Raw genomic sequence first — 26,893 nt, 5'->3', positions numbered from 1 at the left:
CTTTAACCCTAGCCTAACTAATGTTAGCCAGCTAGCTAACATTAGCCACCTAGCCACTTAGATAGAATTCGTAACATATCATACTAAAAAAGTATATCGGATTTACATACAGAATAATACGAACTGCTCTGAGACCAGGTTGCTTTACATACAGAATAATACGAACTGCTCTGAGACCAGGTTGCGTAGTTGAGTGGAGCCTGGCGCTAGGGCGTGAGAGAGGAGTCCGACAGTGCATTCTCAATGGTTATGGTCAAAACATAAGGCAATGGATAAAAGTCATTGATGCACATCGATGATAAAAATATACAGGGTACAGCAAAGTACAGATTGTTCTGCATTGTACTTTCTGGAGAGACGACATTTCTCTTTCATCTAGCTTTGCAAAACTGTCAGCTATGTGATATCTTACATGTATAAATGTGAAATGACTCTCTCCTAGGAAGCATTCTTGTGATTGTAAAACACCGTTTCCCACTGAAGTGGCACTCGATGGCTGTGGTATGTAAACTCACCAGAAGAGGGAGCTGTCCAATTTAGTACCAGATATCACAAATAGGGAGTTCTGTGTTTGGGTGGGTGATGCTGAGAACATGTTACTCAGGCCTATTCTTGCTTGGAACTTATTTTACAACTATTCACCATTTACTAGGCTACAATTAATTTGGCTATATTAGACCATTCACATGTGAATATTTTAATAGAAATCCAATTAAAGGCTGAATTCCTTATTCATTACCTGCACCATTTTTCCATTAAATCATTGAGATGGTTTTAGCATAATGTGCAGAATCATTTCAAATGATTTCCATTTATTGTCAGGAAGAATGCAGATTATAGGCCTATCCATAGAGATCCTATTAAATTATTAGTATTCTAATTCCATGAGCCTATCCGTAATGAGCATTGGTTATGCTTATCACACACACATAGCATAGGCCTACATTTAGACCCATATTTGAATTTTAAATTAGGTGAGACCTGAGTCTGCATCACGGTCTTTCGTACACGAAGGTCCCCAGGGAAAGCCATAACTCTAGTCTATAGGCTACCTGATGCGTTAGGTACTAAATATCCTAATCATTATAATAAAATATGCATCATTTTGATTAGACCATGTTACAAATACATTCCCTTTTCTTATTACGCTCACGCGTATCCCCATGGTTGCCTAGAAACGCGCAAGGCAGTGGGCGCTCCTGACCTTGCCGTCGTGAACGAGCTGCGCGCGCACAAAACGAGAGGGCTAAGATATTAATTTTAATCAAGAAGACAAAATAGAACATATGAATTGAAAGCAAAATATTTCCATTCGATTTTATAAAAAAAAAAAAAAATGTGATCATCATTGCAGTGCCATGAAAACGAAGTGATATGGAGAAGAACAAGCCCGGGATGAAGAGGAGCCTCCGGTAGAGCAGGTGAGTCGAACATTTCCATTTCCATGAGACGGAGGTTTGGCAAGATCTTACTACACCACATAGCAGGATCGGGGCTGTTCTTTTCATTATGTGATGTTTAACTGTAGTATGTTTAAACTGAATTTAATTATATTATGGTGATATTGAGATGTTTTGCATGTGATAATTAGGTTAAACAGTTGCAACGTTTTATTAGGCTAATCTACCCCATCCTAGGTGTTTATTTGGAGGAGCAGGGAAGTGGCTTCGTCTTTTGTCTTAACGTCTGGTTTTCAGTCTCTTATTCACTCTGAAATTTTAACGCATCGTTGCCTACCTACATCACTGGTGAATCGATGCCACCAGCTCACCTTCAAATAGGTGTACTGTGACGTTATCATTATCTTGACATGTAACTGTGCATGCTTTAGTATTTACATTAAAACGAGTTAGACTAATCGAACGATTTGAAAGGATTAACACTAACAATTAATAAATTGCAAGGGCTCCGGATTTTAGCTATAGCACCTCAGAGGAGTGAGAGACTGCTTTACGCTTTGCGCCGTACTCTCGTTATCTTTTACCCATCACCATTCTGCCAACCGCCACAGGCTGATGCTACCTTGGAGTCGGTATGATACAATTGGGATTTATTCATACCAATTTAGGAGAGATGTCAAAGCATGTTATGTGTGTCCAATTAGACTCCCCGTGTAGAGTAATAACAAGTTGTCATTTGGGTTGTAGTTGTAATGGTGCTTATGACTGGCATAGCCTATAGAGCTACTGATATCATTAGTGGGCCTGTCGCCGCAATAACGGCCCTAAACCATGTTTTTTTTTCTCCAAATGCATCCAAATGCATGAATACATTTGTTGCCCAGTTTTGGCCCATAATTGCAACATTTGTAGCCTCTATTCGTGATGTTAACACATCAGTTGTGAGTGTAGCTAATTTATGGTTAATTGTATGCATTGGGCATATTTTACTATTCGAATGCATGTCCTACCCTGACAGTTCAAGTGCACTGGGAAATGACCATTGTCCAAGTTCTCTCTGTGTTTTGTGGATCAACAGCGTTTTTATTGGGACTGAGAATTGCGCACAGCTCAGGAAAATAGGACATGTTGCGGCAGTGCTAAATTGAAGACTTTGACATGTCAGTATTCTGAAGTGATGCTTTTAATCTAAGGATGATGAGAACTCAGGATAATGTCTTTATTTTCAATCTAGGCGCATCAGATAGCTCTCACAGCATGGCACCTACAAGAGACAGTGGTGTTGTAATCTATTCGTATTCATGTCTCGTCGTGAAGACTCTTCGATCTCCCCTGCTGGTCTAAACACAATCCTATGTGTTGAGGGAATACACGTCTTCAGCTTTGCCTGGCTTCCTAATTAACGGCTGAAGAAATGCTTAACCTGCTCAAAGAATAAGTAGCCAAGGCTTACTTTGTCAACCTTTAGCCTTTTTTCTCGATCCATACATCGTGCAATAAATTGCAATCATTGCACAAGTTGAAAAGAAAAAAGAGAAACATAACCCTATATGGGTGATAATGAGGCATGATAGAGATTGACTACCCCCCACCCACAGACACATGAACACACATTTACATTTACATGTAAGTCATTTAGCAGACCTCTTATCCAGAGCGACTTACAAATTGGTGCATTCTACTTAGGATAGCCAGTGGGACAACCACCCATTTTTATTTTATGGAAGGGTGTAGAAGGATTACTGTTATACTATTACACATGGGCCTACATGTATTACTCTTTGCTATTGATATATATTTTTAAAGCTGTTGCTGTCATATTTTCACAACACAACTCGTACACTTTTGAAGAGTTAGAGGACTCAGAGATATTTCCGTTTTTTTGATCGAATCAATATCTGTTAATTCCAGAAAATAGTAGTTTTGACTTTCAGGCGCCTCAATACGTTGGTCTAGCAATACAAGATAAGGAAATTGATTTAGGGAAACAAGCTTGTTCTTGCACGTTCTTGGAGTCATCCATATTGACAAGCAAGTACCCAGCCTGATGACCCAGGAGGCTCATTACTCTCTGTTTCTATTGCCTGTGGCTCTGCAACACTGTTGCACTATTTTCATACTATTATATTAGCTGTTTTACTGAAGGGTTGTTGTTGTCATGCTGTTGTGGATCTAAACCAGGGCGACTTTGATGGGGGCCACAAAAAAGCTGAACTCATCATGAGGGGCCGCAGTTGCTCTCGGGTCTGCGTACCCACATCCACCACATTGCGAGCAAAACATTATAGCAGCCTCCCTCTTGACAGCGGACAGAAATGTGTTACATTTTAGAGTTGATTTTGTGCAATTCTACAAACTTTGCCATGGGGTGTAGAGCAAATGTTTTAAAGAAAGTTTTCTGCAATTCTACACATTTTGCCATAGGGTGGAGAGAAATCTTTGCAGTTTTTAATATGATATCTGAGTGAGACTGACTGACAAAATCAATGGGGGCCCTCCGGCCAGTAATTTGACCATGATTACTAAGTTTAGATAGCTGGCCGCTAGACTAACCTACCAATCAAAAAAAATTTAGTCACTCAATTATCCCATGTCAGCTATCAGTGACTGACATGACAAGAGAAAAACTGCTGATGCACAGCCACATTTCGAAATTGCACCTTGTGTATTCTACTATTCTAACTCTAAAGTTGAGACCCTGACTGAGCTCCTAAAATTGATCCGAGGCCTTTCAAAAGGGGGGCCGCGGGCTGCCAGTTGCCTATACCTGATCTAAACTATACACATGAGAAAGAACATGATTGTATGGCACTGTACTTCCATCACAGCTTTCCATCCTTCCACTCCAAGGTTACATCAGTGTCGTTAATGCTTTAATACTGAATTGACCCCGAACAAACATTCTTAATGGAGTGGCTTTTTAAAAAACATTTCTGTCTCAAAGATTCATTACTGTCCTTTTACATGAGAGAAAGTGAACGTACAGTACACTAAAGCCCTCACTTCCAGATGCATTGCAGCATACACAGCATTCCGCCTACATTGATGCAGATGCTTTTTCAGATAGTTCAAATCTTCTCCCCATGGTGATGTCAGCCCACACTAGAACCATGAAGAGGTGTTAACACCAAACATGCTGGAAATTATATCGCCTGTTTGTAGAGTAATGCTTATCCCTGGCGATATCGTTGTGAGATATAAAGACAATTGAGGGCAATGAGTATGTCCTCTGTGATATTAACATTTGCATATATTTACATTCACATTCTGCTGGATTACAGACAACACTACCACTCACTCACCACAGTAGTGTGTTCAAATGGTCCCTTGAGTTCTCCCAAGCGATTAGATTGCTTTGAAATGATTGTGTGGGTTTTCTACAGGGAGCCAATCTTCTGTGTAAGCATACGGATGATGAGCTACTCTAGCATTATATATCTAGAAGCCCCAGTTTTCAATTAATCTGCCAACATAGTCCCATCAGAATACTCAGGGGCATTGCAGTAAGCAACCCACACTTTTTTGTTGAAACGCTGATTTCGATGTTTGCTCACCTAACCATTTGTCTCTCTTGTTTGCAGCTCTGGGTTCTGAACAGCAATGAGAGTTGAAGCTGGGGATGAGTAAATACCTGGCCTTTGTTTATTTGTTTTTAGTTACAATTGGAGCCCAGGGCAGGTTGAGTAATGCCTGGTTGAGTGGAATACAGTAGGTCATAAGGGTTGAGAGGACACTTGAGTGTACATTGGCGTGGTGCAGGGGCACTCACTTGCCCAGACCATGTGGTTGGCAGAGTTCAGGCACCATCGGTTGCCTGCACACCTATCAAATCGGCGAGGAACCGCAACCATCGCCGCCCGCCGTGTTCTTTTACTGTGGATGTTATGTTCCTACTGGCAATTCACAGTGGTGACCAGCCAGAACTTCAACCCAACTGTGAACACCCAGTTTGGGAAGCTGAGGGGCCTCCGGGTCGCAGTGCCAGGTGAGGTCCTTAAACCCATTGACCAGTACCTTGGAGTGCCGTACGCTGCCCCTCCCATTGGGGAGAAGCGCTTCATGCCCCCAGAGCAGCCCTCCTCCTGGTCAGGGATCAAGAATGCTACCCACTTCACGCCTGTGTGCCCTCAGAACATCCGCAACACAGTGCCCGAGATCATGATGCCCATATGGTTCACCTATAACCTGGACACAGTGGCCAACTACATTCAGGATCAGAACGAAGACTGTTTGTATTTAAACATCTATGTTCCAACAGAGGATGGTGAGTGGAACGGGTAAAATAGACCAAAGGGACAATCCATGTTGTTTACTGTATTGGCCTTGCTGTCACCTTGCGATCATCATGTTTAGAGCATGCAGTAGTTATCATTGTGCATTCCATTTGTGCCACCCCAAGTTGTTTTCCCATCCAAAGTCATGTCATCAACTACTCTTCACCCCTTAAGTGTTGGCTCCCTTCCTTGTGTTCTGTAAGAGGAAAATGCATTCACACACTGATATAAAACTTATTCATGTGTCAGACAACTAATAATTTAAAGTCAGAATATAGCCTACAGCATTTCCTAACCTAACTACTGGGAATAGGCCAATAGGTGTGATAAATGAGATTCAAACATTTGTTAGGCTGATGAAATATTTATTATTGTGCGCTAGAGGTCTGTTGTTTACAATGTGAGCGCCTTAACAGTGTAAGAATCTGTGGTGCAATACAATTATATATTTTTATGTTATGGATCTGTAGATCAATATTAACTGGACAAAATCAGAGCTGCTTGATTTCCAGTAAACACTTTTGTGATTGATGAACACATTTCCGTTCCTTAATTTTTTTGTACAGTATTAGGGTTCACACAATATACAGACAGAGTACATGTGAAAATGGACTGTGTACAACATTGTGAATTGATTATGATTATGATTTTATTTTATTAATATCTCTAACCCCCTATCCCACTACCTCCCTTTAGTTCCTAAGGTGATTCAAAGTGGACCTGGTTGGGAGTTGGGTGCCTGCATGTTTCTTAAATTTTTCAGAGTCTTCTGTTATTTTGTAGTCTCTCATTCATTTTTCAGTCAAAAGAATATCCAAGGAATGTGCCAGAAAACCCAACAAGAAAGTATGTAGAGAAGAAGGTATGTAAGCTAACAAAGGAGTTTAAAGGAGCAGACTGACTTGGGAGTCGGCTCAAAACCAAGATCACAACATCATCGTCTTTGAAAATTAAACAGAGTTAAACACAGCAGACACCGATAAATGTCGGTCAGAGGTGTGCGTGTGTGTGTGTGTGTTCAGAGATGAAGTGTGTTCCTGAGAGTAAGATTATTCCACACAATAACATCCACCCATGACATCTTTATTTGAAGAACACATTTATTTCTATACAATTTCATATTTTATTTGATTGGAAAACCATCTATAAACAAATCAACATATTGACTTCAAAAGATGCTGTTGGTACAATATGTAAATAGCCTATTTTTTCTGAACGAGTCAAGACAAGGAAAAGGAGACTAGATCATGTTTCCTCCCTCTGCTTAAAGAACAGACATGCTTCATTCTTTTTACAGTAATGCCATTTTTGACTGATTTCCTTCCTTGGTGGTCAATCGTGCTATTTTTGAATTCTCTTGTTCTTTCTTGTTTTTTCCTCCCTCTATGTGAATCCTAGCGACCCAAATCAAGAGTCAAGGAGCGGATTTCTCTCACAGTGACAGTGAAGGTATTTTTGGTGCTCAAAGTTTAATGCACAACTTTTAAATTTTTGATATTTCCACAGATCTTTGATTTCTTGACAAACCTTTTACACTTCAGAAGTAGTTAAACCTTAGTTTATCAGTTGGCATGCAAAGTCAATAATAAGTCACTTGAATCTCTCAGCACCTTCTCTATTTCACTCTTAATTGATTTGATCTGGACATATCATATCTGCAGTATTTTTTGTGTCATGGATTTTTTTGGGACAATTAAATCTTATTTTGCCCTCTAACAGCCCCCTGAAGACAAATGTAGGTATGCTGGTCGATTTGTCATTGATCCCAAATGTACTGTACTCCATTTGTTCAATGGGTTATTTCTTGTCTCTTTGTGCCTATACCAGGGGAAGGCAACCCTGTTCCTGGAGAGCCACAGGGTATGCAGGATTTTGCTTTAACCGACCTGGAAGACCAGGTGTGTTGAATTTAGTAAATCACTGAACTGATCAATTAGATCAGTTTGTCAGTTAAATGATAGACACATTTCATCACACCTGGTCTTTCAGGTCGGTTAAAGCAACATCACGCATACCCTGTGGCTCTCCAGGAACAGGGTTGCCTTCCCGTGGCCTAAACCAATCAACAAAGAGCTTATTTTTTTCAGCACTATACATTTAATGTGAGTGCAATAAATGCACACATACAGTACCGCTTCATGTTTTGAAAAGTGACCATTTTGCTGTGTCTTCTAGGGATCACAGACTGTGATGTCTATAACCAACTGCATCTTATCTCAAAGTCTCCTCCACTACACTCTGCGGGTCTCATGGGAAGAGCGTACTAGTGACTCATGAGGATGAAGCTATTACTATTCACTACATACCGTGCTGTTCAGGAGATTGGTGTCTTTGTTATTTTATGGCAACTCACGCCTCTCACGTTGACATAGAACTTACAATTCAGGTCATATGCCTTATTCTGACCAACAAACTAGATCAAATTGTTGTTGTTGTTTTAGATGCAGAGAAAGTCAGGTACTGCAATTTAACCACTAATATGACAAATGCACAAAAACCACCACCTTGCCTGAAGAAGCATGCTCTGTTGAACACATAGTGAGCAAATATAGTATGAACCACTTTAGAGATACTAGATGTGTAAAAAGTATTGCTAATAATAGAATAGTAGTATATGGCTCTAGTATGAACACAGTTTTGTGGGGGCAAAAGAGTGAGCTTGACATAATATATAGATATTTTATTTAATTTTTTCTACTGCACGTTCCTTGTTCGGCCTGTATGATGAGTATCCTTGCTTTGCATTCTTGTCTCCATTGGTGCGTCACAACCACGACCCTAATCACCCAAGCACATCTGCTAAAATTGATGCCATTACCTTGAGCTTACCTTCAGCTTTAGTGGTGTAAATGTTGCTGAGTCTAGTTTCTGAGAGGGGTTACAGTATTCTGATGTTGCATTGCATTACCTTGCCTGTAAAGCTTTACTGTACTAAGCGTAAGTGGCTGATTCTCTCTGCAGACATTCGGGACACTGAGGCTAGGCCTGTGATGGTCTACATCCATGGAGGATCCTACATGGAGGGGACAGGGAACATGATTGATGGGAGTGTGCTGGCCAGCTATGGGAATGTCATCGTCATCACTCTCAACTACAGGGTCGGAGTACTAGGTAATGGGATCCTCTTACTGTCTCTGAATGGTGTTTGTGGACATGATTTTCAGCCTAGAAGAGTACATACAGTACTGGCATAGGATTGAGAAATGTTCTTCTTCGCATAACGTTGATCTCCCAACAGAGATCCTGTTAAAGTTAGATTTCTAATATGTTATTCTATGGATCTCCCCACCAGAGTTTATGAATTTGTTAAATTTCTTTGACTTGCTATATGACTCATTTTCTCCTGATGTATAATGTATAATCCCAGGTATTTTTTAGTATGTTGATATTGTATTGATGAGGGAGTAAGATTAGAAATGCAACAATGTAATGTCCTCAGTCAGCGGGCAATGGTTGTGAATATCCATCACCTTCTACTTCATATACAAGCTACAATATTCCAAAACACTGTTTCAATTACTGTTCAATTTTTTGGGGGGGAGGTGAATTTATCTAACCTGCAGAGAGATTGAGCGCTTTTGGCAGCCTATATGATTTAAATAAGAAGGGATGCAGGAGTCACAGCCAAGGTCGAGAATCTTTCTTGTAGGAGTGACATCGCAGCTGTAACACTTCATCTATCTGCCCCCCTCTCCGTGATTGATACTGGTTCTGTCTTGGCTCTGCCCCAAGGTAGACTGCCTCTATACACACAGCATAGTGGAGAAAAGGACAGGTTGCAACTCAAGGAGCCGTGCAGCAAGAGTGTCCTTATGAGAAGGGTCAATGGTGTCAGAAACAGAAGAGGGTTGTGGAGGTAGAGGAGAAGAATGATGTTCTGAGAATGATGTACCACCTCCAAACTACTTCCCGCGGCTATGGTATGCTGAACCACAGATAAAAGTGTTAAAGAAATAACCTAAATAACACTGATATCCTCTTCTGTACATTCCAGGGTTCCTCAGTACAGGTGACCAGGCAGCTAAAGGAAACTATGGACTCCTGGACCAGATCCAAGCCCTTCGTTGGATCAGCAAGAACATCGGCTATTTTGGAGGAGACCCGGGTCGTATCACTGTCTTTGGATCTGGGATTGGAGCCTCCTGCGTCAGCCTGCTCACACTGTCCCACCACTCTGAGGGTAAGACCAAGACTCAACCTGGAGAGACAGGGGAGGGGGGATGGGGATAGTCACCAGTGAATCGCATGCCCAATGGCGACGCCTTCATATATACAGTGCATTCGGAAAGTATTCAGACCCCTTGACTTTTTCCACATTTGTTACGTTACAGCCTTATTCTAAAATTGATTAAATTGTTAATTTCCCCTCATCAATCTACACACAATACCCCATAATGACACAATACCCCATAATGACACAATACCCCATAATGACACAATACCCCATAATGACACAATACCCCATAATGACACAATACCCCATAATGACAAAGCAAAAACAGGTTTTTACACATTTTTACACATTTATTAAAAATCAAAACGGACATATGACATTTACATAAGTATTCACACCCAAAGTACTCAGTACTTTGTTGAAGCACCTTTGGCAGAGATTACAGCCTTGAATCTTCTTGGGTATGACGCTACAAGCTTGACACACCTTTATTTGGGGAGTTCCTCACATTCTTCTCTGCAGGTCCTCTCAAGCTCTGTCAGGTTGGATGGGGAGCATCGCTGTACAGCTATTTTCAGGTCTCTCCAAAGATGTTCGATCGGGTTCAAGTCCAGGCTCTGGCTGGGCCACTCAAGGACATTCAGAGACTTGGCCCGAAGCCACTCCTGCGTTTTCTTGGCTGTGTGCTTAGGCTCTGTCGCAGCCGGCCGCGACCGGGAGACCCATGGGCGGCGCACAATTGGTCCAGCGTCATCCAAGGTAGGGGAGGGTTTGGCCGGCAGGGATGTGGGTTCGTTTCCCATGGGGGGCCAGTATAAAAAAAATATATATAAAAAAACCTGTATGCATTCACTAACTGTAAGTCGCTCTGGATAAGAGCGTCTGCTAAATGACTAAAATGTAAAATGTAAATGTCGTTGACTTTCGCCCCAGTCTGAGGTCCTGAGCGCTCTGAAGCAGGTTTTCATCAAGGATCTCTCTGTACTTTGCTCCGTTCATCTTTCCCTTGATCCTGACTCTACTCCCAGTCCCTGCTGCTGAAAAACATCCCCACAGCATGATGCTGCCACCACCATGCTTCACCATAGGGATGGTGCCAGGTTTCCTCCAGACGTGACGCTTGGCATTCGGGCCAAAGAGTTCAATCTTGGTTTCATCAGACCAGAGAATGTTGTTTCTCATGGTCTGAGAGTCCTTTAGGTGCCTTTTGGGAAACTCCAAGCGGTCTGTCATGTGCCTTATACTGGGGAGTGGCTTCCGTCTGGCCACTACCATAAAGGCCTAATTGGTGGAGTGCTGCAGAGATGGTTGTCCTTCTGGAAGGTTCTCCCATCTCCACAGAGGAACTCTGGAGCTCTGTCAGAGTGACCATCGGGTTCTTGGTCACCTCCCTGACCAAGGCCCATCTCCACTGATTGCTCAGTTTGGCCGGGCAGCCAGCTCTAGTAAGAGTCTTGGTGGTTCCAAACCTCTTCCATTTAAGAATGGTCACTGTGTTCTTGGGGACCTTCAATGCTGCAGAAATTTTTTGGTACCCTTCCCCAGATCTGTGCTTCGACACAATCATGTCTCGGAGCTCTACGGACAATTCCTTCGACCTCATGGCTTGGTCTTTGCTCTGACATGCATTGTCAACTGCGAGACCTTATATAGACAGGTGTGTGCCTTTCCAAATCATGTCCAATCAATTGAATTTACCACAGAAGGACTCCAATCAAGTTGTAGAAACATCTCAAGGATGGTCAATGGAAACACGATGCACCTGAGCTCAATTAGGAGTCTCATAGCAAAGGGTCAGAATACTTATGTAAATACGGTCTTTCTGTTTTTTATTTTTAATAAATTTACAAACAACCTGTTTTTGCTTTGTCATTATGGGGTATTGTGTGTAGATTGATGAGGAAAAAATCAATGTAATACATTTTTGAATAAGGCTGTAAAGTAACAAAATGTGCAAAAAGGGAAGAGGTCTGAATATTTTCCAAATGCACTGTATACTGAACAAAAATATAAACGCAACATGCAACAATTTCCAAGATTTTACTGAGTTACAATTCATATAAGGAAATCAGTCAATTGAAATAAATTCATTAGGCCTTAATCTATGGATTTCACATGACTGGGAATACAGATATGCATCTGTTGGTCACAGATACATGTAGTGTATGTGGACACCTGCTTGTTGAACATCTCAGTCCAAAATCATGGGCATTAAAATGGAGTTGGTCCCCCATTTGGTGCTAAATCAGCCTCCACTCTTCTGGGAAGGCTTTCCACTAGATGTTGGAACATTGCTGCGGGGACTTGCTTCCATTCAGCCACAAGAGCATTAGTGAGGTCTGGCATTGATGTTGGGTAATTAGGCCTGGCTCGCAGTAGGCGTTCCAATTCATCCCAAAGGTGTTCGATGGGGTTGAGGTCAGGGCTCTGTGCAGGCCAGTCAAGTTCTTCCACACCGATCTCGACAAACCATTTCTGTATGGGCCTCGCTTTGCGCACGGGGGCATTGTCATGCTGAAACAAGAAAGGGCCTTTCCCAAACTGTTGCCATAAAGTTCGAAGCACAGAATCGTCTGGAATGTCATTGTAAATCAAATCAAATCAAATCAATTTTTATTTGTCACATGCGCCGAATACAACAGGTGTAGACCTTACAGTGAAATGCTTACTTACAAGCCCTTAACCAACAATGCAGTTTTAAGAAAGAATACCAAAACAAATCACAAAAAAATACAATATAAAATAATACGAAGTAAAAGTAACAAATAATTAAAGAGCAGCAGTAAAAATAACAGTAGCGAGGCTATATACAGGGAGTACTGGTACCGAGTCAATGTGCGGGGGCACCGGTTAGTCGAGGTAATTGGGATAATATGTATATGTAGGCAGTGGCGGCTCCTGAAAAAATTCTCAGGGGGGGCAATTTTTCTGATGATTTAGGTGACCTACACACATTTTAAAAAAGATATGTCCAGCAACAACATGAAGACAGGGGCAGCATATAAGTCAATACCAGAAGCACTAATTGACTGATCTCAAAAGTGTTGGCTTACAAAAGCAAAATAAGTTATCACAGTAAAAATAATCAAGGGTGTTCTTTCACATTCCTCAACACTGCATAAACAATATGCATTTCCATAAAACACCTCATCTAATTGTGCCACAAAGTTGACAAGTCCAAGAAAAATACCAGGGTTGGTGGAGCCCTCAGTTTCATCTTTGCCTCGCAAAGCTAACTCAAACACTCCGCAAAACTTCACACACTGGATTAGCCGGCTGAGGATGTGGCGGTTCTTGCTAACCTCATCGTTGTGACGGCGGACAGCTAGCCTGTATCCCTCATCCAGTTGAGTGGCAATGTTCACTCTCCCCAAAGCAGAAAATCTCAAACAGCTATCCATGTGGGTCTTTGACAGCTCATGTTTCTTAATCTTTTCTGAAAGATGGTGCATGTCCGTTACACCAGTCGCTGTCCAAGCGGTGCTGTCTGCCGTGCCGCCTTCAGGGTGAAAGAGTAAGCAGGGGGTAGCAGAAGACTGCATTAGCTACATCGCAGCCTGCTAGCCAGGTTTTTCGTTCGTACCAATTTTTGGAAAATCCTCGGGTGTAGGACTTTCCCCCTTTAGTAGAAACCTGTTGAATTATTAAATTTGGTCTGGGAGGTCCTAATTGTTTCGTTGCCAATTTATCTTGAGTTGTTCGCCGACAAAAAGGAGCTTCTTTCAAAGAGACAATCGAGTTGCACTGAACGCTAGCCATCTTGACAGTAGTACGTGAATTGATTGACGCTGCTACCCGCTCTTTTCTTAGTTACGTTCATGGTTATGTTACGTATGACGAAAGCGTGTAAGTGCAAGCCCTCCCGGAACCCATAGAGATTGTATTGAAAGCTCTGATATTTGAAAAAAAAAGATTTTACATGAGAGTCTATGAGAGACTTCTGGGGCGATTTTCAACCTGACTGAAATCGCCCCAAAAGGGGCGGGGCCATTTGAAGCACGACTTTAGCCTGATTGGACATTTAGTGGCAGATCAGACGTCTAGATTAGAACACTGATAACTACTGTTGCCGTGATATAATTGATTAGAAAAAAAATCCCTTCCTTTTCCCGTTTGGCAGTGCGTCGCCCATATCGCCCTAATGAACACACCGCCCCTGCATGTAGGTAGAGTTATTAAAGTGACTGCATAGATAATAAACAGAGAGTAGCAGCAGCGTAAAAGAGGGGCAATGCAAATAGTCTGGGTATGTATGGTGTAACATTAAGATTTCCCTTCACTGGAACTAAGGAGCCGAGACTGAACCATGAAAAACAGCCCCAGACCATTATTCCTCTGCATTGGGGCAGGTAGTGTTCTCCTGGCATCTGCCAAACCCAGATTCGTCCGTCGGACTGCCAGATGGTGAAGCGTGATTCATCACTCCAGAGAACGCGTTTCCACTGCTCCAGTGTCCAATGGCGGCGAGCTTTACACCACTCCAGCCAATGCTTGGCATTACGCATGGTGATCTTAGGCTTGTGTGCGGCTGCTTGGCCATGGTAAACCATTACATGAAGCTCCAGACGAACAGTTCTTGTGCTAACTTTGCTTCTGTAACCGGTGTGAAATGGCTAGCTAGTTAGCGGTGCGCGCTAGTAGGATTTCAATCGGTGACGTCACTCGCTTTGAGACCTTGAAGTAGTTGTTTCCCTTGCTCTGCAAGGGCCACGGCTTTTGTGGAGAGACGGGTAACGGTGCTTCGAGGGTGACTGTTGTCGATGTGTGCAGAGGGTCCCTGGTTCAGGCCCAGGTTGGGGTGAGGAGAGGGATGGAAGCAACACTGTTACACTTCCAGAGGCAGTTTGGAACTCAGTAGTGAGTGTTGCAACCGAGAACAGATCATTTTTACGGGCTACACGCTTCAGCATTCGGCGGTCCCGTTCTGTGAGCTTGTGTGGGCTACCACTTCACGGCTGAGCCGTTGTTGCTCCTAGACGTTTCCACTTACATTTTCATTTACATTTACATTTTAGTCATTTAGCAGACGCTCTTATCCAGAGCGACTTACAGGAGCAATTAGGGTTAAGTGCCTTGCTTAAGGGCACATCGACAGATTTTTCACCTAGTCGGCTCGGGGATTAGAACCAGTGACCTTTCGGTTACTGGCACAACGCTCTTACCCACTAAGCTACCTGCCGCCCTACCCACTTGACAATAACAGCACATACAGTTGACCGCGCCAGCTCTAACAGAGCACAAATTTGGCGAACTGACTTGTTGGAAAGGTGGCATCCTATGACGGTGCCACGTTGAAAGTCACTGAACTCTTCATTAAGGCCATTCTACTGCAAATGTTTGTCTATGGAGATTTCATGGCTGTGGGCTCGATTTCATACACTTATCAGCAACGGGTGTGGCTGAAATAGCCGAGTCCACTAATTTGAAGGGGTGTCCACATACTTTTATATATATAATGTACCTTTAAAAAAAAGTAGGGGCGTGGATCAGAAAACCAGTCAGTATCTGGTTTGACCACCATTTGCCTCATGCAGCGCGACACATCTCCTTCGCATAGAGTTGATCAGGCTGTTGATTGTGGCCTGTGGAATGTTGTCCCACTCCTCCTTCAATGGCTGTGCGAAGTTGCTGGATATTGGCGGGAACTGGAACACGCTGTCGTACACGTCGATCCAGATCATCCCAAACATGCTCAATGGGTGACATGTCTGGTGAGTATGCAGGCCATGGAAGAACTGGGACATTTTCAGCTTCTAGGAATTGACATCAGCAAACCGCTCGCAAACACAACGCAATACAAGCTGTCTGCCATCTGCCCGGTACAGTTGAAACCGGGATTCATCCCTGAAGAGCACACTTCTCCAGCGTGCCAGTGGCCATCAAAGGGTAGCATTTGCCCACTGAAGTCGGTTATGAAGCCGAACTGCAGTCAGGTCAAGACCCTGGTGAGGATGACGAGCACGCAGATGAGCCTTCCTGAGACGGCTTCTGACAGTTTGTGCAGAAATTATTTGGTTGTGCAGACACACAGTTTCATCAGCTTTCCGTGTTTCTGATCTCAGATGATCCCGCAGGTGAAGAAGCCGGATTTGGAGGTCCTGGGCTGGTGTGTTTACACGAGGACTGTGGTTGTGAGGCCAGTTGGACGTACTGCCAAATTCTCTAAAACGACATTGAAGGTGGCTTATGGTAGAGAAATATACATTAAATTATCTGGAAACTGCTCTGGTGTCAGTCAGCATGCCAATTGCACGCTCCCTCAAAACTTGAGACACTTGTGACAAAACTGCACATTTTAGAGTGGTCCCCAGCACAAGCTGTTTAATCAGCTTCTTGATCTGCCACACCTGTCAGGTGCATGGATTATCTTGGCAAAGGAGAAATGCTCACTGACAGGGATGTAAACAAATTTGTGCAAAAAATTTGAGAGAAATAAGGTTTTTATTGGTATGGAAAATTTCAGGGATCTTTTATTTCAGCTAATGAAACATGGGACCAACACTTTACATGTTGCGTTTATATTTTTGTTCAGTGTAGTTCCATTGCATAATAAACACACACACAGGCCCAGTGATTCATCAGCCTGTAGTTATCACAGACACATACTAGATACTACTTTATCTGGTACTTGATCTCTTAATATAGCTTCATGTGGAGCATTAACATAAATGTGTTGTGCTCTCTAGTCTTGCTTCAGGGAAGTGGCATTATTCACTCTGTTTCTACAGATCTATTGTATGATCAGCCTTTCTCTTCACCTTGACGTTTTTATGCAAAAATAAAATATTTAGTGCTTTAGTTCTAACTTTATGCAACCCATATCCTCAACTAAATCTGGATGAATTTAGGTTTCATCACAATCTATCATCTTTATCATCTACTATATCAAGTGCAATTGAGTCCTTCAGAGGAAGTGAAGTGTTTGGATATGTGGCTAGGGTGGTGGGGGTAGTGGTATAGTTAAGTGATGGCTATGGTTCTCCTCTCGTCAATCTAATCAGACTAAAAGCTTTGCCTCTTATAGAGTGAACCCGTTTAACAGAAACGCCTATAAATTCAAGGTAGTGAATGGATGGAGTCTAACTATCTATCTAGCTACAGTATCTATCAATTTAACTTTATTTATTTACATTTATACATCAAGACAAGTACACACAGCACATATTGTGCAGTATCTATTAATCAATACAACAGTCTTTAAACCTCACTCTGTTTTACACTCACTAATTTACCCCTGGCGTTTCAGAGGGATTTGCTGATATCTTTTCTTACCCTCACCGGAGTAGATGGAAGGTGGGTTGTGAATGAATTAAGGAATGCCACTCAATCTATAACAAAAACAGTGGCATCTGTGCCTTTACATCACACACACACACACACACACACACACACACACACACACACACACACCACCTCCTCTCCTCTAATCAATCAGCCCTTTATTACACCAGGCCACAGCGCTAACGGCAGCACAGCCAGCTTAGGCCGCTCTCACTGAGATTGCGTAAGCCAGCGTCCATACTGTGGTTTACATACAGACTACCCACTCAGTCTCTATATCATGCATTTTTCAAGCATTGATCAAGACCGATAAAATAATTAAAATCACTGGGAGAAAGTCAATTATTTAGACATACAAAAAGCATCAATTGAAATGTTTTTCCACTGCCTGGCTTTGTAAAACGAGCTGGTTTCACAACAGGCCATATTTGGTTTGATGGGTTCATAACAAAGTCAAAAAACAAGAGGGTCAGTGAAGTGAATCATACAGTATAATCACGTAGCCCCCACCCACACCGCCTGACGAATCCCCACCAACACCACCAAAACCGTCAAAGAAGGGTATGGTCATAGATTATCCATTATATTGACAAGATGGTTGAGTGACCGCTCTAGCAATAGAAATACATGTCCGCAAAGATGGAAGGCAGGCGGGAGGAAGCGAGATCAGGTGGGACCATTCAAGCTGATGAGAGGGCAGATACGCGTGTGAACAACAGGCACAACTCGGCTATAAAGATGAGTGGTGTTGAATATTCGATGAGGGATGTTGTCGTCAACCGCCTGAATTTTATGGCGAAGGTATTTCAACTTCATCGACTTCACTTTTAACAAGGCACACCTGTTAATTAAAATGCTTTCCAGGTGACTACCTCATGAAGCTGGTTGAGAGAATGCCAAGAGTGTGCAAATCTGTCATATAGGCAAAGGGTGGCTATTTGAAGAATCTCAAATATAGAATATATTTTGATTTGTTTAACACTTTTTTGGTTACTACATGATTCCATATGTGTTATTTCATAGTTTTGATGTCTTCACTATTATTCTACAATGTAGAAAATAGTAAAAATCAAGAAAAACCCTTGAATGAGTAGGTGTGTCCAAACTTTTGACTGGTACTGTGTATATATATATATATATATATATATATATATATATATATATAAAATGTATAATTTTGATATATTTTTCTTTATTATTTTCCCCTAACCCTACATTATCTTAGGCTTCTACTTCCAGCTTATACATACTATATACATTTTACTGACACAGTATAGTTTACAATAGTTATATTCTGTTTGTTTTTAGTCCCATCCTTCAGCTCCACTCTATCTCTGAACACCATCCAGTTTTTTTTCTATTTGCCATATATTTTTCAACTGTACTGTGATGTTTCACAAAAGTTCTGAACCTTTCTATTCTCATAGATTCTACATATTGTAAATTAAATATACCTTTTTTTGCTAAGAGTATTATTATATTATTAATCGATTGACTATGACTTTTTAAATCACCCAGCAGTGCTATTTGCAGAGTTAGCTCCAGGTAAATTTAGCAATTCTTCAGCCATTCCTGAACAAGCTACATATGGACAGCACCAAAACAAATGATCTAATGATTCTGTCTCTTCGCAGCAAAATCTGCAGAGCTGGGAAGGTTGTATCCCCCATATACAGTGGGGGAAAAAAGTATTTAGTCAGCCACCAATTGTGCAAGTTCTCCCACTTAAAAAGATGAGAGAGGCCTGTAATTTTCATCATAGGTACACGTCAACTATGACAGACAAAATGAGAAAGAAAAATCCAGAAAATCACATTGTAGGATTTTTAATGAATTTATTTGCAAATTATGGTGGAAAATAAGTATTTGGTCAATAACAAAAGTTTCTCAATACTTTGTTATATACCCTTTGTTGGCAATGACACAGGTCAAACGTTTTCTGTAAGTCTTCACAAGGTTTTCACACACTGTTGCTGGTATTTTGGCCCATTCCTCCATGCAGATCTCCTCTAGAGCAGTGATGTTTTGGGGCTGTCGCTGGGCAACACGGACTTTCAACTCCCTCCAAAGATTTTCTATGGGTTTGAGATCTGGAGACTGGCTAGGCCACTCCAGGACCTTGAAATGCTTCTTACGAAGCCACTCCTTCGTTGCCCGGGCGGTGTGTTTGGGATCATTTTCATCACGTTTCATCTTCAATGCCCTTGCTGATGGAAGGAGGTTTTCACTCAAAATCTCACGATACATGGCCCCATTCATTCTTTCCTTTACACGGATCAGTCGTCCCGGTCCCTTTGCAGAAAAACAGCTCCAAAGCATGATGTTTCCACCCCCATGCTTCACAGTAGGTATGGTGTTCTTTGGATGCAACTCAGCATTCTTTGTCCTCCAAACACGACGAGTTGAGTTTTTACCAAATTCTATTTGGTTTCATCTGACCATATGACATTCTCCCAATCCTCTTCTGGATCATCCAGATGCACTCTAGCAAACTTCAGACGGGCCTGGACATGTACTGGCTTAAGCAGGGGGACACGTCTTGCACTGCAGGATTTGAGTCCCTGGCGGCGTAGTGTGTTACTGATGGTAGGCTTTGTTACTTTGGTCCCAGCTCTCTGCAGGTCATTCACTAGGTCCCCCCGTGTGGTTCTGGGATTTTTGCTCACTGTTCTTGTGATCATTTTTACCCCATGGGGTGAGATCTTGCGTGGAGCCCCAGATCGAGGGAGATTATCAGTGGTCTTGTATGTCTTCCATTTCCTAATAATTGCTCCCACAGTTGATTTCTTCAAACCAAGCTGCTTACCTATTGCAGATTCAGTCTTCCCAGCCTGGTGCAGGTCTACAATTGTGTTTCTGGTGTCCTTTGACAGCTCTTTGGTCTTGGCCATAGTGGAGTTTGGAGTGTGACTGTTTGAGGTTGTGGACAGGTGTCTTTTATACTGATAACAAGTTCAAACAGGTGCCATTAATACAGGTAACGAGTGGAGGACAGAGGAGCCTCTTAAAGAAGAAGTTACAGATCTGTGAGAGCCAGAAATCTTGCTTGTTTGTAGGTGACCAAATACTTATTTTCCACCATAATTTGCAAATAAATTCATTAAAAATCCTACAATGTGATTTTCTGGATTTTTTTTCTCTCAATTTGTTTGTCACCTATGATGAAAATTACAGGCCTCTCTCATCTTTTTAAGTGGGAGAACTTGCACAATTGGTGGCTGACTAAATACTTTTTCCCCCCACTGTATATAACATTCTATTGGTTGCAAGAATTTTGTATCATAATTTAAATTGAAAAACTCGATAACCTTTAAAGAAAGTGGAAACCTACTGACCTGGGTGGGTGTCCCTAACATTGCCAAAAGACAAAGCTGTGAATGGATCAGTGGTTCACCAATCAGGGCCTTAGCAACAGTAACAAGGGTTGTGCGTGTCCTGGGTAGACGTTCCCGGGACAAACCGGAAACTAGAGAAAGCCTCCAGGGGACCATGACACATCCTTACCACTTTAGAGGACCATTTTGTGACGTTCCAGGGACATCCTAACGATTCATTTTTGTTTGCAGGGTTATATCTATTAAAAACATTGCATATCAGTTGAGTTTTTAGTAGTAGTTTGCACAAAGAAAATAGCATGAAGGAAAACACACTCTCTCTCTCCCTCATTTATACAGGTGACTGGCTGACTGGTTGTGGTTGTGTATTGGGGGTCAATTTGTCATTTGAAAGTCTTGATATTACTGCTAAAGTCAGGTTTAGAGCTAGGATTCAGGAATGTGGTTTGGTGTGCAGTCAGCTATTACTGAAGCATGACACTTGATATGCACGAAAATAAAAAAGGAGTGAATATTACATTATTGGTTATAACACTTAATGTTTTTTTTACCCACGTCAATGTAATAATCAACACAATGCGATAATTATTACATTATGAGCAAAAATGATATTATGTTATGCATTCAGAATGTTTATTACGTTATTGGCAGTTTATTACATTATCAGCATTTATTACATTATAAATGCAAAAGTTATTACATTATTAGCAGCTATTACATTATTGCCATTTTATTACATTATCAGTTGCTACACTCCCTGATGTACTATTGATTTTTGAGCATGGTTTCTGTCATTATTTGGTTTGCCTGGCTGTCCACGGACCTCCATTACGCCTGGTTCTGATGGGCATGCTGCGAGTGTGAGCGGAGGGAGGATTGTGTTACTGGAACAGAGAGAGAGAGAAATAGAGGGAGAGCTCATTGCATGATAGATAGTCCACATCAAGATCACTGGACAAAGTTAGGCTGAAAATTAATTTCTTAAAATGTAATCTTAAAGGTTCATTTAACAGTGATGTTTTCAACAATGCTACTGTGTGTATTCACAGTGGAGTCACTGAATTTTAATCTTTCCCAAAAGCAGTGCTCTCACAGATGAGTTTCCTCAAATTTGTATGCAAATATGGTGCCTTTGTGTTGAGTGAGAGTTTAATTCAAATCCCTTTTTAGCGTAGCCAATGTTACATATCCACCACTTACTAAGCATTATTTTTCATTTGGAATTATACACTATCAATTAGAATAAATATGATTTTTAGAGTTCCATCCTCTCCATTTATATTATTTAAGGACTTATCTGACATTTTAAGGAAAATGACAATTAACTGAGATGCACAGATTGAACAGACCCAAATTACATTTTTATGATTTTAAAAAGGGACGTTGATGAGGTTTGTCTCTCAACATCGCAGATAAAACTATGCAGTAAGCACAAAAAACTCTGGTAAAAACTGACCTCGCATCATCAGAACCTAGATAGAGATCCTATGAAGCTACCAATATGATATACTGCAGTCCTACAAATGGACTGTATCAGATGGTTGTTGACCAGACAGCACTCATCTGATCTGTGTTTGTGTCTGTCTGTGCCGTGATCTCCCCAGGCCTGTTCCACAGAGCCATCATCCAGAGTGGCTCAGCCCTGTCCAGCTGGGCCGTCAACTACCAGCCTGTCAAGTACACCCGCATGCTGGCTGAGAGGGTTGGCTGCAATGTGCTGGACACCCTGGACATGGTGTCCTGCCTGCAGAAGAAGAGTGCCAGAGAGCTGGTGGAGCAAGACATCCAGCCAGCCCGCTACCACGTAGCCTTCGGCCCAGTCATTGATGGTGACGTCATCCCCGACGACCCCGAGATCCTGATGGAGCAGGGCGAGTTCCTCAACTATGACATCATGCTGGGCGTCAACCAGGGGGAGGGGCTGCGTTTCGTGGAGAATGTGGTGGACCTGGAGGATGGCGTGTCCGGCAGTGACTTTGACTTTGCCGTGTCGGACTTCGTAGACAGCCTGTATGGCTACCCGGAGGGGAAGGACACTCTGAGGGAAACCATCAAGTTCATGTACACAGACTGGGCTGACAGGGACAACCCGGAGACCAGAAGGAAGACGTTAGTCGCCCTGTTCACTGACCACCAGTGGGTGGAGCCCTCGGTGGTGACGGCTGACCTGCACGCCCGCTACGGCTCACCCACATACTTCTACGCATTCTACCACCACTGCCAGAGCCTGATGAAGCCTGTGTGGTCAGACTCAGCCCACGGGGACGAGGTGCCCTATGTGTTTGGCATCCCCATGGTGGGAGCCACTGACCTGTTCCCGTGCAACTTCTCCAGGAATGACATCATGCTCAGCGCTGTAGTCATGACCTACTGGACCAACTTCGCCAAGAGTGGGTGAGTACATTACCCTGAGACCTGGTCAGACTCGGACAGGATCCATTCTGTTCATCCCAAATTAGGCTTGATTGTGGTATGCTTGTATAGTAAAATGATGGGTAGTTCATTCACAATATTTCCCATTTGTGTCCCTGTATTTGCCTAAAAGTGCTATAAATAATAGATGGTAAGAGTATTCCTAATCATATTCAAAGACGTATTGAAGCCTGTGCAGAATAACCAATATTTATAGACATATAGACGCACTTCACATGTATCTAAAAATGGAGCCTTGCTGCATTACACCTCTGCTTAAGTCACAGCAGAATTAGCACCTCTCTGAACAGAGCATTTCCACCGTCTCTATAAAAATGATGTTACAGTAAACCCAGATCTAGAAACCGATGCTCAGTAGAAAGTGGGTTTTGGATGTGCTGCAATGAAAGATGTAGGGCAGGGATGGGCAACTGGCGGGGTCTCAACTTAATGTTGAGAGTTAGAATAGAAGAATACACAAGGTGCAATTTCGAAATTTGGTTGTGCATCAGCAGTTTCTCTTTTTATGTCAGTCACTGACAGTCACTTAATTAGCCCGTGTCAGGTATTTTTTTTTAGATTGGTAAATTAGTCTAGCCAGTTATCTAAACTTGTAGTACTCATGGTCAAATTACCGACCGGGGGGCCCCCATTGATTTTGTTAGTCACTCTCACTCAGATATCATATTCAAAACATTTCTCTCCACCCTATAGCAAAATGTGTATAGTTGCAGGAAATTAACTGTAAAACTGCTAATATTTCTCTCAGCCCCATGGCAAAATGAGTAGAATTGCATGAAATTAGTTATACAACTGCAAAATGTTCTGTACGCCCCATGGCGAAATGTGTAGAATTGCAGGAAATTTACTCTAAAACATACTTTTTTTCTCTCCGCTGTCAAGACGGAGGCCACTAAAATGATTTGCTCGCAAGGTGTTTTACTCACAATTTAACTTCGGGTCCCCAAAAGGCTAGGACCGGCTCTGACTGCATGTGTGGGTATGCAGAACCGCGAGCCACTGCGGCCCCTCATGATGAGTTCTGATTTTTTGTGGCCCCCACCCCGATCAAAGTTGCCCATCCCTGATGTAGGGAATGCTGAGCACTTGAAGAAAGACTGTGACATTATATCAACCAAAACTTGCCTATTGACATCTAGCCTCGCAAAGCTGCCGATCACGCGAGCTTACATTAAACGCTGAATGGATATCCGTGCAGGATCAGCGGCTTTGCGAGGCTAGTTGACCTCCCCGATAATGAATCAATTGAAAGAATGACTTCTCTATGTATGTTATCAATGATGCCCTATCTTTGACCCCTGTCTTCATTGCGTGTCTGCAGTGACCCAAACAAGCCAGTGCCCCAGGACACTAAGTTCATCCATACCAAGGCCAACCGCTTTGAGGAGGTGGCCTGGTCCAAGTACAACCCCCATGACCAGCTGTACCTGCACATTGGCCTGAAGCCTCGCATCCGCGACCACTACCGCGCCACCAAGGTAGCCTTCTGGAAGCATCTGGTGCCCCACCTGTACAACCTCCACGACATGTTCCATTACACCTCCACCACCACTAAGGTCCCTCCCCAGGACACCACCAACTCCAACGGCAAGAGGACCGGCACCACCAAGCGTCCGCCTGTCTCCACGGCCCACAGCAGTAACGGGGATGGGGAGGAGACGGGTCCTCTGATCGTGGCTAACCCCAGAGATTATTCCACTGAGCTGAGTGTCACCATCGCTGTGGGCGCCTCGCTGCTGTTCCTCAATGTGCTGGCCTTCGCCGCGCTCTACTACCGTAAGGACAAGCGCAGCCGGCAGGATGGCCACGCTGGCCCCCAGCAGGCCAGCCCCCAGCGGCAGAGCAACGGCAACGACGTGAGCCACACCACCACCGACGAGAGCCTGTCCCATCAGATGACCCAGAGCAGCCAGATGAACCAGTGTGACACTCTGCATGACCTCCATGACCTCCACGACCTCCCTGGCCTTCACGACCCCCTGCACCTCTCCCCCAACATGGACTACACCCTGACCCTGCGCCGCTCACCAGACGACATCCCCCTGATGACGCCCAACAACATCACCTTGATCCCCAACTCCCTGATGGGCCTGCCCAACATGCACCCCTACAGCACTTTCCCAGCCGGGTACAACTCCACAGTCCTGCCCCACTCCCACTCCACCACCCGGGTATAGACCTAACCTGGGACAGAAGATATACAGACCACAGTCGACAGAGATTGTAGAGGTGAGCTGAGGGGTGAACTGTGCTGTACATGAATTAAAACATAGCAGTAGTTGGGTTGGGATCCGTGGGTAAGATAGGTTTGAATTTATGCTCATACTGCAAGAGCCATGCAAAGCTTTTTCTGGTCAAAGGGTGCAGAATCGCCGCCGATATACTACTGCCTCCTCTCCCTCACAGAGGGAGGTCTAGAAGCAGTGTCATTTTTTTAAGCATCATTTTCAAAAGCCTTTTGTGAGCTGGTTACAACGAGAAAGTGCTTTTTATTTCCCATTCTTGTCTTTTGATGGTAACATTTTTTGGAACTTTCTCTTGTACGACCTCAGCATAATGTTTGTACAGTTGGATTTGTATGGGAAGCTTTTTTCTTACTATGATATCTGTTTTGATCTTCAACAATTCTGTGTGGAACAAGTGGCATCTGGACTCATCACTGACTGAAATGACATTTGTAAAAAACAGAAAATCAGTGTTATTAAGCTATTTTATACATATTCTCATGTTACACTCAACTTAAAAGGGTATTTTTTACTGACTAAAGAATTGCAGAAATACTATGTGACTGTGATCATTTGAACCTTTACTACAACATTGATTACAATTTGTAGTAAAAGTATCACACTTATCCAATAATATTTATATTTGAATATGCACAATATATCACCCCTATATACAGTATGTGCGTGCGCCCGCGCGTGTGTTTACACTCTGAAGTGTAATGTAAAGATGTAAATTGTTAAGACATTTGTTTGACATTTTGTTTGAAGTATTGCCTTTCATCATATTTAGTGTTGTACTCCGATCTATGGTCGCCGGTCTAAATACCTTTGTTCATTTTCAGTTAACTGTGTCTTCTTTTGCTAAACACGTTGTGAGAATACAACTTTTGCTTTATTACAAAAATATAATAGCTTAAGATGGCACCTACTCTAACCAACTGATATGATTCCATTGGCTTGGCTTGTTTGTACAGAATAAACTTAGACCAGCACTTTTTTAAATTATTGTTTGTTTGTTTATATGAATATAAAGGTATTGACATTGTATGTATAAACTATTGCAGATTAAGCAAGCTGAATTTCACCTATACGCTTCATCCCATTTACACAAAACACAGATTTTGGAGCATAAAACATTTTGAAGCATTATGGGCACACTTCACAGTATTATTCTGGGAGAATACACATCCCTCTGAGAATGTAATGGGCACACTTCACAGTATTATTCTGGGAGAATACACATCCCTCTGAGAATGTAATGGGCACACTTCACAGTATTATTCTGGGAGAATACACATCCCTCTGAGAATCATTATCACCTTGCTTTCTTTGATACTATCATAGAACAAAATTGACTAATACTACTGTTCAATATCAATGGGCTGATTAAAGATTTGTTTGGAACGGAGTGGTCGTCTTGTCAAAATCCATCAACATCTTTATAATGAGTCAGATGTGTCTAAATGGCCAATCTTATTAAATTGTATTACATAACCGTATCAACAGGATTTATCAACCGCAAACAAAGAAAAACATTCATCTTAGATTTTGGGCTTCGGCGGGGCAATGCTCCATTTTGACTGGGCCCAGTTGAGATCAGATATTATTGTAATATATGGTACATTTGTAACTGTATGAGGATAATTTGGTCATGGGCTGTAAAGGAGGAAAGCCAAAGAAGATAAGAGGGTACAGGCGCACTCCAAAAAGACAGTGTGGTGTTTGCTCCTGCTGCACACTGGGAACATTGTAAGGAGTGGGCTTTGACATC

The 26,893-nt window shown here is 42.5% G+C and overlaps 1 protein-coding gene across 4 annotated transcripts; it reads left to right on the top strand.

Moving 5' to 3' along the window:
• The first annotated feature begins 1,204 nt into the window (after positions 1-1,204).
• Positions 1,205-26,530, top strand: LOC121579998 (neuroligin-3). 4 transcript variants are annotated; one of them, XM_041895061.1, is made up of 8 exons: positions 1,205-1,421; positions 4,982-5,664; positions 6,477-6,536; positions 7,073-7,123; positions 8,636-8,785; positions 9,669-9,854; positions 22,069-22,858; positions 24,219-26,530. In XM_041895061.1, exons 2-8 carry the CDS (start codon positions 5,181-5,183, stop codon positions 25,072-25,074), a joined length of 2,577 nt encoding a protein of 858 aa, XP_041750995.1. In that variant the 5' UTR covers positions 1,205-1,421; positions 4,982-5,180; the 3' UTR covers positions 25,075-26,530. The 4 variants fall into 4 exon arrangements, with proteins under 4 accessions (XP_041750995.1, XP_041750996.1, XP_041750997.1 ...); XM_041895062.1 differs by lacking the exon at positions 6,477-6,536; XM_041895063.1 differs by lacking the exons at positions 6,477-6,536; positions 7,073-7,123.
• Positions 26,531-26,893: the final 363 nt, after the last annotated feature.

Source organism: Coregonus clupeaformis, chromosome 13 (assembly GCF_020615455.1).
Source record: "Coregonus clupeaformis isolate EN_2021a chromosome 13, ASM2061545v1, whole genome shotgun sequence".
NCBI classification, from domain to species: Eukaryota; Metazoa; Chordata; class Actinopteri; order Salmoniformes; family Salmonidae; genus Coregonus; species Coregonus clupeaformis.
The sequence above is the reverse complement of the archived record's forward strand: the minus strand, read 5'-3'. Positions and strand labels throughout refer to the sequence as shown.